The sequence below is a fragment of the Orbicella franksi genome, chromosome 13 (genome assembly GCF_964199315.1).
Source record: "Orbicella franksi chromosome 13, jaOrbFran1.1, whole genome shotgun sequence".
In the NCBI taxonomy this organism is placed as follows: domain Eukaryota; kingdom Metazoa; phylum Cnidaria; class Anthozoa; order Scleractinia; family Merulinidae; genus Orbicella; species Orbicella franksi.
Genome location: NC_138157.1, coordinates 20,770,570 through 20,785,771, shown reverse-complemented (window position 1 = coordinate 20,785,771; position 15,202 = coordinate 20,770,570). Strand labels below are relative to the sequence as shown.

Below are 15,202 nucleotides of genomic sequence, written 5' to 3'. Positions count from 1 at the left end.
ACTGTCTGACCATTGACAATCGGTGCGATTGAGGAGAACGGGTACAGGACGTATATATACAGTGATGATCAGTTATGAAAAGTACTTTTGCCCTTCGACAACTTCTTGATTTTAAAAATATATAATATTTATATTCTCAAGGGCGTATCATTTCAAACCTAATCGCTCGACAAAAATTGTATAAATTCAAATAGAAAAGAAACGAAAGGAAAAAAAGAAAACCCCTGTCTAACTTACATGTAATTACGTACAAACCATATACTAAATAAGTTTGAAGCTTAGTTTTAAACAGTCCACAAGCACACTGTGCATTTTGTTAGTATCTCATCCTCTGACATGTTTGACATATTTCTGTAGGCGCAAAAAGGACATGGACTAGGTGACTATTAGCAAGCGAGAGCGTCCAGTTTTTTCTGCTCTGTTCGGCTAGGTGATATATTTAACCATGAATTAATAATCATGGTATGAACCTTTGTCGGGCTATGTTGACTTCCGAATGAACGCAGGAACAGGTAACGTGGAAAATGACGGTTGTAAGAAAGTAAGTGCCTGTCTGTTAATTTTTCAATCGCAGTATATTGCGCAATATAGTTTCCCCACCCTCTCCCCGCCTCCGCAGCAACCCATATGTTAAATTTTGCCAGAAAAAGATAACAAAATGCTGAACTTATACTTGCCTTTTTGATATAATCTTTTTGACCACTGGGCCAGGCCAACACCGTCTTGGCCAGGCGTAGTTACCAACTATGATCAACTATAAATCGGGCACGGCAAACCCTGTTGTGACTCTTGTATTGGCAGAAGGCGACCTTTCAGTATTGCTGACTGGAAGAAACTTTCTGTTACTTGGGGGACTCCCGAAATTAGCTTAAAACTTCCTGTTTATATTATACAACCGCAAAATTTTCCGTTTTGTCCAAAGGCATTCAACCGAAGATGTTCGTCAAATTGTTCGTCAAATCAGGAGCCCATCAAATATATTGACAGAAGGCGACCTTTCAGTATTGCTGACTGGGAGAAATTCTGTTATTAGGGGACTCCCGAAATTAGCTTAAGACTACCTGGTTATATTTTACAACCGCAAAATTTGTCCTTTTATCCAAAGGAATTCAACCGAAGATGTTCGTCAAATTTCGGACGCAATCGCATCTCGTCGACTTTTTTCGGGGAGGAGCGTGGGCTCCTTTTCTGAACAGCGGCTGATAATCGAGCTGCATCGGTGATGGTCATTAGCACCTTCGTTCCCTTGAGACCAAAAGCAATATTTGAACTGTTGTGCATGGAGTTGAATAGCAACCGGCGATTTTAGCCAAATGAACCATGAACAATACCGTCTGTAAGTATGGCAACAGCAAAAATGGCGGTCCCAGTTCATTACGTAGCAGTTAAACCTTCTTTATGTGCGGTGTATTCACAGAATTGGCAAATTCCCAACCCAGCCACTTCGATAACTCAAAGAAATTTCTTCCACAGGTCTTGCGTCCGTTGCCGTGCATCAAAAACTGATTTCTTTGTTTTTTGAACTTTGAATTGATTTCTCGTGTCCTTTGCAGCGGCCGCAGTTTAAACAAAGATTGGATACGGGGTAAAGTGAAACATATTCCACATAGCTATCGCCAAAACTCAACGGAGAAAGCAAAAACGAAAGTGAGTATTTCATAATCTCTGTTGTTGTTTAAAATTTTGGAATTTACCCTTGATTTATTCCGAGATTACATAAGGCGTAGTTTCAAGTGGTTTGCTCAGATCCTAAATCTGTTCATGTTATCTCTCCCAGAGGTTTTGATATTTTGATTTGTGTATAAATTTGCAGAATGTTCGAGCCAAAAGTGCGTCACCTCTTCGAAGTGCCTCTGCGGACATGTTTCTCGAATCAAGCGATGATGAAAATGATGGTAAGCAAATTCAGATCAGCTGTCATATAATATTCGCGGTACTTTCGTGATCTTTATTGCTTTTGAAATCATTAAATATGAAGGACTTAAATCACAGTTATTGACCGCTATGAGTATTATATAATCCCGTTAATTACTTGAGTTTACATTGAAATCCATCTTTCGGACGGGCATTGTTCTGTAATCTAATCGAGCCATAAACATCCCATATTTCAAAGAAAAAGCAATATATGTAGTGTACGCTTGCTCATAACATGTTTTTAGGTGTATTTTGGATACTTGTTTGAATGCAGGGGGATAAAATTTACAAAGATGGAAAAAGTGAAGAGGGAAGGAGGGCGGTGAAGGGAGGGTAACCCGACAACACTGACCCCCGGTCCGCGGACCCCCACAACGAACCGGGTCCGCAGACTACCTATGGACCGGTCCACGGACTCCCACTACGGACCCCCTCTACGGACCACCCCCCAAAATATAATAAAAATGATAAATTAAAAAATATTTCAGTTACGGGTTGTCTAGTAGATTACTCGTGACGGCGAAATTTTGAACGTTACGTTGTGCAAATGTAAACAGACCTGGATTCAGGCTCGGGTGTAATTTATATCATTACACATTGCCATTTCCTTTGCTGTGGCCATAAAGTATACGAAAGACGCGTACGGGGAAGCCTCCGGGAAGCCTCGAAATTTTTGTTCTTTCCCCTCTGCCATTTTGTCCAGCCCGGCGTTCTCCCGTGGGTTCGTGAACTCGTTCCAGGCTTCACAATTTGCTCAGCGGAATAACAGATACAAACAAGAATAAAACGGCCCAAAAACATATCTTCCATAGCCAGATTGAGGAACGAATGGAAGGTAAGAACTTTCCTTCTTACCATCGTCATCCCCTTGCGCTAAAAACAGCTTTTAGGCATTTTTTTTTGGGAGGGAGGATGGGGTGTTAAAAACCCAAGTCTGTTACATTTGCACAGTGTAACACTGACACAAGTCTGAATCTATTAGACAACCCATAAGTAAAATTTTTTATTATTTTTACACTATTTTAGAGTGGTCCGTAGAGGGGTCCATAGGGGTAGAACATGGACCGGTCCGTAGGGTAGTCCGCGGACCCAGTCTGTTGTGAGGGTCTGCGGACCGGGGGTCAGTGTTTTCGGGTTACCTGTGAAGGGAAGTGGACTGACGGTTGGTTTATTACTAAACTGGAACAAAATTCCTGCCAGGGAAAAAGGGAAAACCCTGAATGCACCAGTTAACTTAGAAAAAAGCAAGTCAGAGAGACTTATAACTTCTCTTCAAAGACCTTCTTAAGTAACCTTACAAAATAAATTAATACTCCGAGGTGACCTTGCGATCTTACTTTTTACTTCCAGTCAATCCAATGCAAATAATTAATTTTTTGGTTGTAGATACTGTCAAGGAATTCAAACTTACCTTGGTAAGAAACTACTTAAGAATACTTTCGCTTGTTGATGATTCTAGTAGCCTGCGAACAGGCTCCTGGTTAGGGTGGAAAAAAAATTGGCGAGTGAAGCAAGCCAACAAGCAGTTGTTTCCCCCTTCACTGCATTCGTTCTTTTGCACTCGTTGGCTCATGAATTTTTTCCCACTCACGCTGGGAGCCTATTCACAGTCCCTGCTATGATTCTAGCTGACGTGAAGTCATGAGATATGGTCTTGTAAGATGTGAGCAACATCCTGGGCTCTGTTGGGTGATTGTCTCGTATGAAGTTGGTGAGATGTCTGAAATAACTAAATAATAGGCTCTTTGCAGGTAAGTCATCATGTGACCTACTTTTCATAAAATTATGGGCTAATGCCAGAAATGGAAAAAGCCTGTCAAAATATCAAAATGGCCAAGTTTGAGGCCCCTATAGTTAAAGGATGAGAGTTTTTGATGGTCTGAATTTTTAAAAAAAATAAGAAGATTTGTATGGGAAAAGCTGTTGGAGAGCAAGGCCTTGCTCTCCAGCAACATTTTCCATACAAATCCTCTAAATTTTCCAAAAATTCAAACTGTCGTATAAACGTACATGTACCTTTTAATGCCAGGGGCTTCAAACTTGGCAGTTTTGGTATTTTCAATATCTTCTTTCCATTTCTGGCATTCTTTAAGTTATAGCCCATAATATAGATTTTTTAAAGAAAAAATGTGGTCATGTGACCCCAGTTGCAAAGGGTCTATTACGTCAGTTGAAATCCTGTCAAGTCACGTTTAATGATAATAAAAAAAAGATAATTAAATAAATGAATAATAATTAAAAGGAACACTGGCTTCCCGAACTAACCATAAGGGGCTAGAAAAACAAGGCAGCCATATTTTAGTTATGGGGTCACTTACATACAGATCGCATGCACAATAACACACACATACCACAGCAATGTTCCATCCAGGGGAAGTAGCTTCAGTGGTAGAGTGTGGCTGTGGCCCAGGTGTGCCAAACTTTTTTTTACGTGCATTTACATCTTGGGTAAATGTAGCAAATCCGTCAGTGCTGATCCATAGTATATTTGGCTCTTATTAACCGAGCTGGAGGTCTGTATGGGAGAATCTTGACCGAGGTCAAGATTCTCTCATACAGACCAACTTAGCTCGGTTAATAAGATGTTTATTATATGGCAAAGAAGAAAACTTTAATTCATTTCATGTAACTGGTTTGCTGACATTTTGCTTACGAACGGCAATGAGCTTAACATAAGCCTGCCGAAATTTGGTCATCCTCCTTACTTTTTTTTTTGTCATCAGGCTTTTTGGCACTTCCATAAGATGGGAAAATCTAGACCGCGGTCAATATCGATTTCAGCCAATCAAATTCGAGAATTCAGTAGTTCCCAGTCCTTGTGAGACACAGCCATATAATAAATTAATTTATATAACTGTTTTCCTCCTTCCATCATTTGGATCACTTACTGTGTCAGGTACTTTTCTTTTTCCTGTTTTCAATTTTGTTTACATTAGATGAACTTTTAATGCAAGACTTCTTCTTTATCTCAAGCAACTCTTCAAACGACTCACACAGCAAGTGCTAGATGTTAACCAGTGTATGAATCAACAGAGAATCTACAGCTTTAAGGTAACACTTGCTGAATACTAGCCTTGTATACAGCTGGCATAACTGAAATTTGAATTGACCAATCGGGATTCAGCAGGCAGGAAAAACTTGACTCTCCTGACATCAATGTTTGTTAACAGGTCGGGTATCTTTTCTCACAGTTTTTCTCACTGGAAATGGCATTAAGTATTCATGAAAAGGGATTTACAGTTCCAAAAACCATACAGTGAAACCTGTATTAAGCATACACCCTTGGGACCCTCTTTAGTGTCTGCTTAATACAGGGTGTCTGCTCAAAACAGGTTCAAATATGTTGTGCAATCATAGTTCATTCTTAACCCTATTGTAACACAGTGTTACAACACAGTGTGAGATCAAAGACTGCTCATAGCACAATGTCCAGTCAGTCAATGTGTCAATCTGGAATAATCACTTGGCTGTAAAGGAGTCTCAACTGAACTTTTAGAGGTAAAATGCCCTTGAAGTGTCCGCTTATTGCAGGTTTTGTGCAACAAAATGGCTTAATATTGGTGTCTGCTGAATGCAGGTTTATTTTACAGTAAATGTGGGAAGAAAATTTAGCGACTCAACCTGGTGTCCGCTTAATATGGGGTCTACTTAATACAGGTTACACTGTATCACATTGCAAAAAGTGAAAAATATGAGACATTTTGAGTCTCCAAGCTTCTAATGTGGCTCCAAAATTGGGTCACCAGCGACTCGCTTGTAGTTTGTCGAATATTGCCAGGTAAGATATTTGCTGCGGAGCGAGCGTAGCGAGCGAGCAGCAACATAATCAGGATTTAAGAAGAATATATAGAAAGGGGTACGAATTCTCGAATTCATCACTTTTTGCCAGAATGCATTGCAGTCAACCAGACTGCACTGCGCCACTTTTACTAGAGTGCATTGCGCCACGAACAACACGAGGATGTCATACTCGTCGAGCCGTCGTCCTTTTTCGCGTGGATTCCACTGAGAAAGTTTTCTCTGATTTACCTGTAAAGTGATGTGAAGGAGATCGTGCTTGAATTTCACAACTCTTGCTATGCAGTATGTGAAAGTTTGTAAATCTGGACGATTAATTGTGACATCTTAATCTTAGTAGGTCATTTCTTAGCAGTCTCGCGTCCTTCGTCGAATTCTTAAATGAAGAGATATCGTCGTTACTAAAGCCTGTAGAATAATTAAAACAAACGAAAACCGTGGAACACGCTGATTTCATAAATGCTGCAATCTATTCCTTTTCATCGAAACATGAATTTAAGCTAAAGCTTGAGCATTTTCACACATCGCGGTGGACACGTTCTCGACACAGTCTGTGTGTTCTTCTGTCGAGTTCTAGAGATATTTAATGCGTACGAGTACAGAACTTATAAGTTAGATTTCTGCTCCTACAATTTCCACATCTTTCGATTTTCGCAATCTGGTAAAGGGCAGGCTGATGTGTATCGTTTTATGTCCAAACATGCTTCAGATCACAATGTGCTTTTTTGTCTCGATCCTTTGTCACACCTCGCCATCGATGCGTCATCATGCATGAAGTTGATGCATACAACGACAGATTTTATGTGACACCACGATTTGACACTACTTTGAGAAATAACAGTTAATGTAAGTCTTGGAACACACAGATAAATGAATCACGGCGTTAAATATGTCACTATCAACAGAATGTGCCGCAGCATTACTATCTTTTAGATACCCTAGTATATTAGTGTCATTAGTGTGTTGTGCACTCCCTTTCTGGGTTATCAGTGTTTAATTTGAAATAATATCTTCATCGAGAATTCAAACAAATTTTTTTCTGTGTTGTACTATCAAAGCCTCAGCATATATAATCACTCATTCCGCAGGCAAAAACAAAAGACGATCAATGGCGCCATAGGATCCTCCCCTAGATGGAAAAATTGAACATTTTTTGAACAAAGAATTCACAGGTTACAAGTCCATTTTATGTCGAGTTAGCTTGTCAATTCTCCTCCTTGAAGTTTGCTTTCAGCTCCTTGCAACTACATTAAAATGATCCCTTTCCAATTCGTACATTTCGAACCCGCACACAATCGAAACTGTTGAGAGACCATTTAAAGGGTTTTCAGCCAACCCTACGGTACACCATGCACTCTGGCAATGTGTATTCACGAGTGACACATTTATACAGCTTTTCTTTTCATTTATTTACTAAACCAACCAACTACCCCACAAAGAGTGCTGCATATAATTCTTCTTAAACCCACAAATACACAAAAGTACTTAACGGTTTGAGCTTGACAACGTAGTAACCGACACTGTAGTTACTTAAACATCACAACGAACAAATTGAGATTTCACTGTTTTGTATAACCGTACTTTTAATTCACTGGATTTGAAAATGTTGGCATCTATTGATTCAGTTCTGGTCTTTGAATGTCTGGTTGGCCCCGGTTGCAGTAAACACACTGTAACGTATACCCAACCAGCCATCAGTTCCAATCACGTTAGATTCATAACAGACAAAAAGTGTTCACATTTAAATTTTAGATTTGATATTTAGGAAATTGGCAAAACAAAAGGGACTCCAGTTTAAAAAAAATAAAAAGATTGCCTGACTTTAATTTCCTTTTCCTTTGGTGGTTGTAAATGGTTGAGTTTCAACATAAACTATTCCCTTGGAACAATTTAGTAATATCCTTTGCCTGAGGAGAACAAACAATGTGTTTGCATTTTAAAACTTGAATTGGTTCCAAGCCGATAAAAGGACCATTTAGTATGCATGATTATAAAATTTGGTTTTTGTAAATGTAGATTTTTTGATTTAAAGCTTAATTTTTATGAAGCCATTTACCCACGAGGACAAGGGACATTGTGATTGAGAAATCATGTATTATATCTTGCTGATGTGTTACATACATGTACGTACACTGTATTCGTAATATTTGTTTGGGCATGTCAAAATATTATTTGTCTAGTTTGTTCTTTCAATGTACATATGTACATGCCGTTTGAATCTCAGATTATAGAGAATTGTTTATTCCGTCAGGGAAATGCTCCGTTTTCTGACTATTCCCAGACTTAAGCCTTGTGTGATAATCTGCTAATCTGCTAATCTGACAACCATGAAAGTCTTTTATAATTTTTTGGAATTCAAGACGCTAGGTGTGTACACAAGCTTTTCAATTTGTTCTCTCTCTGGCTCAGTTTATAATTTATGCAATTTTGCGTTCGGAGGAAGTAATTTGCTCGTTACAAGCAACGTTAAGTTAGGTAATTATGCGAGGTAAAATTTAGATAATTTATGTTTCTGGAAAGTAATGTTGATGGGCGTTTTCATAAGATTTTATTCGTCTCTTAAATGTCTATCGATTGACCGGCATGTACTGAATTGCAATTTGCAAAACTGAGTACTTCGTTTTGCTTTTGGTTCATCAGTTACCCGAGTAACCGTGAATCAGCTGCTACTATGTGTTTCTCACTTGAGTGGAAATTGATGTGAATTGCTGTGAGCGATCAGCTGTTGACTGTAGTAAATGTATTGGTGCTTTCAGTTGGCCTTTGTTCATTGTTCATTCCATTAACAACAATCGCCGATCAGTGGCCTGTATTCTCAGGTCAAAAATGTTCTCTTCAAAATGATAATTTTCAACTTGTCGAGAATGTCCGCTTAAATCTCTCGGATTTTCAGCTTTTTCGCGTCGAACCTACACGGGTGAGTGATTTCTTGTTGGATAAATTTGTTTTAACACACTTCAGGTTGTTATTGAATTGGTTCAGTTGTCAAAATTTTACGTTTTTGTCATAAATATCAAGAATACCAATTTCCCCGTTCTGGTTTTATGTTATATTATTCGCTGGTCTAGAATTGCTTGGTACTTTTTGTTTTCTTCGTTAAAATAGACTGTCTCCTTTAAATGAAGGAGAATATCCTTTTATCGCCAACGACTACATATTTCGCTTCAGAATGGCAATCTAAACCTATTCGCTGAGTAGTTTCATGGCTTTCGACACCGAGAAACATAATTTTGCTCTTTTACGGTGTAATTTTCACTAATCATGTATCATGGGGTTTTCATTAAGTCATATATTATTGTATTTTACATGAAATATTTTGAAAGAAACAAAGACCATCATTATAGATGTAGTTTGGACATGATTTACACATGCGTAAATCATGCATCCTGCCAGAACTTATTCACCATAATCAAAATGGTTTTATCAAAGGAAGGTCTACATTTGATGCAGTTAGAACAATCGATGATTTACTTGAATTGGCAAAACTCACAAATACAACAGGTATTCTAATGGCAATTGACTTTGAAAAGGCATTTGATTCTCTGGACCATACATATCTATTTAAAGTATTGGAAAAATTCAATTTTGGACCGTATTTTTTACAATGGGTAAAAACATTTTATACAAACATATCCAGCTGTATCTTAAATAACGGCTTTACTACAGATCTTTTCTGTATCCATCGTGGTGTACGACAAGGTGACCCTCTATCACCTTTATTATTCATCTTAGCTTTGGAAGTTCTCGCATGTCAAATCAGGCAGGATAAAACCATACAAGGAATAATGGTCAAAAACGTGGAGATCAAACTCACGCTTTTTGCAGATGACATGACTTGTTTTCTAAAAGACATAAATGCATATTCGCGACTTTGTACAACTTTAAAGGTTTTTTCATTGCATTCTGGTCTCCGAATTAACGACGATAAAACAGAAGTTTTTGGTATCGGCCCACATAAACTAGTACAAAATGACTTTACTCACAAAGTGCGAAAATCAATCAAGATATTAGGTACCTTTTTTGACTATCACAAACCATCACGAGACAAAGCAAACTTCGACTCAATATTCAAATCTATTAAAAAAACGCTGAGTATGTGGAAGTGGAGGGGTCTTACCCTGATTGGTAAGATTCAAATAGTTAAGACCTTCATTATTCCAAAATTTTTGAGTAAAGCGACTGCAATCTCAATATCAAACGATCTTGTCAAGGAGATAAACAGACTGATTTTCGGTTTCATTTGGAAAGGTAACGATAAAATTAAACGGACCGCGCTTATCAATGATATTGAAAATGGAGGACTAAAAATGCTTGATATTGAATCCATGATATCGGCTCAAAGAGTGATGATCTTAAAAAAGTATCTAGGAGAGAGCAACAGCACTTGGAAAACTATTTTAGATGATTTCTTTTTTGGAAATATAGGTGGAAAACTCATCCTGTTCTGTGATTTTGAAACTAGTAAACTACCGGTTCATCTTCCAATATTCTACAAAGAGTGTCTAGAGGCATTTCGTAATTTAAAGAAATCCAAGGTAGCCACCTATGAGGATGTTGTAGACCAAATTATTTGGAATAATAGGAATATTGTGATACACGGAAAATCTCTTTTTGATAAACATTTGTTTACTAAAGGAATTGTTAAAATTGGTGACTTGTTATCCGATACGGGTAAATTTCTTGAAAGCCCTAAAGTGTTGGAAGCGAATCTATCTCCAATCCAGTACTTCAAATTAATAGGAATTGTAGATGCCATACCAAAAGAATGGAGATTAATTATCAAAGAATCACATATTCAACATCAGCAACTATATCCTCAACAGCATTTGGATACAGTGTATATTTATATCGACGAAACCAAATCGGATCTGTTAAAAGCCTCTTCAAAACTTTTGTATAAAGGATTTAAAACAAAGAAACAAACTCCTCCAACCGCCAAAAGGAAGTTGAAGGACAAATATCCAGAGGTTATAGAAGACTGGAAAAAAATTTATTCTTTACCATTCACTGTCACACTTGAAACAAAAATTAGAGAGTTCCAATATAAATTATTAAACGATATAATCTTCACAAATGAGAGGTTATTCCGTTTTAAAATGATTGAATCACCAATGTGCACCTTTTGTTTGAAAGAGGTCGAGTCCCTCGAACATTTGCTCTTTTATTGTGATACAACAAAAGACTTCTGGCGGGCTTTTTCTTCTTGGCTTTCAAACCAGAATGTATCTTTGGACACTTTGACATTTGAAAATATATTGTTTGGAGTGTTCAACAACAACGAAGACTTTATTATCCTGAATCACTTGATACTGCTAGGAAAGTTTTTTATTTATAAATGTAAATTAAATAAAATTAAACCAACATTAGCAATATTTTTAGCAAAGACAAAAACCGTTTATTACATTGAAAAAAAAATAGCTACCAAAAATAACCAACTTTATAAACATTACAAAAAGTGGGAAAAACTAATGCCATCTCTTAATAATAGTTGAGCTTAATTTGTAATTTCTCCTTCTCAGCATGTCACTAACTTACTTCTTTTTTTTTTTTTTTCTGTATTTGGGTAGCTGCACTATTGTAAACAACGCATTGTATATTCTTTAGGTATAATTAGGCTACGATTAGTAATTATGATTTGTTATATGTAATCTATTGTAGTTATGACGTATTGTAAGTATTGTAACTAGTGTTATGTCTTGTGTTGTATTGTATGTATTATAACCCAAAATGTTAAAAAAAAAAAAAGAAAAAAAGAAAAAATTTACACATGCGTTGAAGAGTATTTATATTAGTATTTGCTTTGACAAATCGAGTGTAAACTTTGCTATAGGTTCCCTGATGCCATCAATACATCATTGCAGCTGAATGGTTTTCGAAATGCTGAAAATTGCCGGCTCAAAGATTTTGTAATGAGCTCTAACATCGAAAGAAAATGCAAGGCTTGTGACGGAAGGGTTTAGAAGGCAAATACTTTTTTCGCGATTTATGTCATTACGTGCAAATCGACTTGGATAACCCTAGAAGATAACCGGTCGTTTAGCCTCTAAGCCGTTTAGCCCCTAACTGTTTAGCCCCTCAAGCAGAGGTCGAAAACACTGTCTCTTTCTCGTTCTTTAGGCGTGAATATTGGGGGTAATCGACTTTTTGGTTGGGGGCTAACCGGCTAGGGCTAATCATCTTGGGAGCGAAAACCGGTACCGACCCAACTAGGAAAGTTAGAAATAACAGTGAACCACATCTAAGCAAGAGAATAATTAACAGTGAAACATGAATAGCGAGCGCTGAAAAATTTGTAGTTCTTTCAAATCCAGACGTGAATGTTGAATAGGAACAAGAAAGCAAAGGCCATGGGTTTGACGAGAACTTAGCTCGCTCGGGCTGCTCGTAAATTCTCTTAAAAACAATATTACGATTGAGCAGCTATGTATAACAAACGCTTCTTTTGAAGCACTGAGGAATGGCTAGGCCCGAAACGTCTGCTATAAACATCGTTTTTAATTTGGCACTGCGTTATTACTATTTACAACTTTTGCTTCTTTTAAATGATGATGAAAAAAATCGCAGTCGTCGGATTGCAATTTCAACAACTGCAAATTAAGCTTGAAAAAAATATTTCAGGGATTCAACGGGATTCGAACGCGTGGCCTTTGCAGAGCACTGCAGCGCTAACGTTCACATCATTTTCATTCTTTGCTTCAAATTAAACTCCTCTTTATTTCTCACAGCACCACATGAACAATGAAGGTATCGCCAGCCCCGCCCTCCGTCGCAGCCAGCTGGCAGCAGCTATAAGCAAACGAGAAATCCCTGCTACTGAGGCTCCCTACGAACCGTGTAACGACCTGGGACCAACCTGTGCTAGCTACCTGACAAGGCCCTGCAGTCGACACGAGAGGTGTGTGGCTAGTCTGCTCAGCTGATGGGATTATGTTATGAGATTACGCGAGTGCTTTGTTTTTGTTTCAGCCGCGGAGTAGCAGTAGGTACGCGAAACAAAGCACTCGCGCGAAATCCCGCTAGCTATACAGGATAGTCAGTGGCATGTTACTGATATACAGTCATATTGATGCTTCTGGTTGTATATGATGCATAAAGTTGAGCTTGTCCGAACTACAAACCCCCTCACCAATCCCATAAATCCCTACGCCAGGTTCAGCTTACGACATTAATCTGCTACCAGGCATGCACGTTTTATAAGTTGACAAGTTTTCCAACGCGATCGTAAAGGACATTTTCTAACCTGACTCGTCCACAGTCGCCTCTTTTGATTCCCTCTCCGCAAATTGTGTTTGTTCCAAATCGTATTCATAGACTATTTAGTCAATGTTTAAGTTGCTGGGACTGATATCGCATTTGCTCCATTACAGGGTAACAAACAGTCCCGTACCTATGCCACGCCCTTCATCATCGGCTCCTCCCTCTCGCACCTCATCACCCTCGCCAACCTTACGCCCCTCTTCGCGCACTAAAACTAAACGCACCGCAGAGAAGACCGCAGATCCTAAGAAACTCCAACAAGATTTAGCCGAAGCGGACGCAAAGGCGAGAGTAGAATGGGAGGAAAGCGATCCGCATTTTGAAGAGCTATTCGTCCCAGAAGAGCTGGAACTAGAGGATTTAGCCTTCAAATTTCACGACCCTTATCCAGAGACTTGGGTCGAAGAGACTGTTGAAGACGCTTGCTTTCGAGGAACAAAGAAAACTGACCCGTTTATGCACAGGCTTAAAGAACTGGAAAATTTGAAAGAAGAGACTGTGTTGTGGGAAATATACAAAGAAGGGAAAGCAAAGCAGAGCGCGGACGCTGCAAGTTCGTCCAGAGGGTCTTCTCATAAATTTTCCAGGCTGTCTTCTGGGGTAGCGTCTCATCCTAGAACCCAGTCCGCCAAAGTCATCGCTCCTCATTTATACCGAGGGAAATCGGCCGTCAGTAGACTGAGGCGAACGTCATCGGCGGGAAAAAGTAACTTGTCAAATCAGACCATTTCCGCTTCCGATGAAGGTTCGGATAGCGTGCAAACTTTCCGTAACAGTGGATACCAGTTGGGTATTTCCTTTGTTCCAGGATCACTTTATCCGGAGGCGCGACCACCGCCTAAAAGCCGAACTCGCCGGAAATCTCCTAACGACGAAAATAACTTTAGAAAGGCTCGTAACGCGTCTGCATCGGCGAAAACGCAAGCGAACGACAATAAAAAAACGCCGATACCTAAATCACCGCCCTGCGAAGCGTGTAACCCAAGACCAGTGGTGTCTCCCCAGTCTACCCTCCCGCGGAGTGTCGCTACCTCTGTCCATGCCCTCCGCAGCCAGTACGCCCTCAAAGCTTCGGAGTGTTACGACATCGTAGAATTAGCAAGGACGTTTGATCCCCCGTGCAAGGCTCACTTTGTTAAAGCTAAAGCAAAACAGACGGCTTTTGGCGTTGATAACGCCTTAGTTAAAGGTATATCACCCGGGAAAAGTTACTTCTCCCAGCGGAGAATTTCTTTGACGCGGTTGACGCCTGACGAGAGCATGACTGTTAAAGGAGTCAGTCCAGAGAACATGACCCGCCCGACTACAGGCCGCTGCAAGTCCGCGAAAAAAGGACCCAAGAGGAGATGACGGTACAGTGGGCTAGAAAAATGTTCAGAAGCAAGGAGAAAAAACAAAGAGACAAGAACAAGTGAAGGAACAGAATTACGTACAGTTCTCAATTAGCAGCTGACATTTGAAAAGTGTGGGAAGGTAGCGTTTTGTACTCGCAAGCACTATTGAGTAGTTGTGTTCTTGAGTTATGGCGAAGAACAAGATTGATTTCGAATTTGAAACTGTACGGTAAAATTTCCAAAATACTGTGTCATCTCTGAGTAGCTCCTATAAATGGTTTTTGTATGATCACTCGCAGGCGTAATGATCTGCTATCTTCAAGTGCTACTTCAGGTCAGTGAATTACTCAAGCTTCGCGCCCTAGCCATTGCCTTTTCTGCTGGTAGGGGGGCTAGGCATCTGAGTTGCTTTTGCCTCTGTTTCAAAACGAGTTCTCGTGTAAAAGACGAGTTTGTCTTGCATGAAAATAAAGGCGCAGGTGAAACATGAATGGCGCTGTACGAAACCTCGTTATAAAACAGAGGAAAAGGAAATTCGGAATGGGGTATATCTAACTGTCTTTGTATCTAACTGGTTTTGGAATGGAAAGAGTACTTTATTAGTTTTGAATCGGTACAATTCCGCCACTACATCGTGTGTATGTTTGAACGGAAGTGACTAAAATAGTATTTTCACATCATTCAAACAAATAGTGAGAGTGAAACTTTAAAGATCGAGGGATTGATTAAATTTATTTTCATTGTGGTATATAGTATTATGAAAACTTAAGCTGAATGAAACTAATAAGAATAAATTTGAGTGAATAGCCACGTCTATATGTTAAGAACGAAGAAAGAAAGAGCATAGTTTATCAATAAAATTTCGACTGGACTTACAATACTGTCGGTTTGGTTGAGTG

General features: G+C 39.1%; 2 protein-coding genes across 3 annotated transcripts in view; both read left to right on the top strand.

The window, feature by feature from the left end:
- LOC145465995 (thiamine-triphosphatase-like) overlaps nucleotides 1–15,202 on the top strand; it is a 295,791-nt gene that overhangs the window by 22,680 nt on the left and 257,909 nt on the right. The window lies entirely within an intron of this gene.
- On the top strand, nucleotides 615–15,181 carry LOC145465966 (uncharacterized). 2 transcript variants are annotated; one of them, XM_081449741.1, is made up of 7 exons: nucleotides 615–1,473; nucleotides 1,554–1,647; nucleotides 1,814–1,895; nucleotides 3,301–3,329; nucleotides 4,888–4,965; nucleotides 12,438–12,607; nucleotides 13,080–15,181. In XM_081449741.1, the coding sequence occupies exons 1-7, from the start codon at nucleotides 1,343–1,345 to the stop codon at nucleotides 14,317–14,319; spliced, it is 1,824 nt and encodes a 607-aa protein (XP_081305867.1). In that variant the 5' UTR covers nucleotides 615–1,342; the 3' UTR covers nucleotides 14,320–15,181. The 2 variants fall into 2 exon arrangements, with proteins under 2 accessions (XP_081305867.1, XP_081305868.1); XM_081449742.1 differs by having other exon boundaries at nucleotides 618–1,336.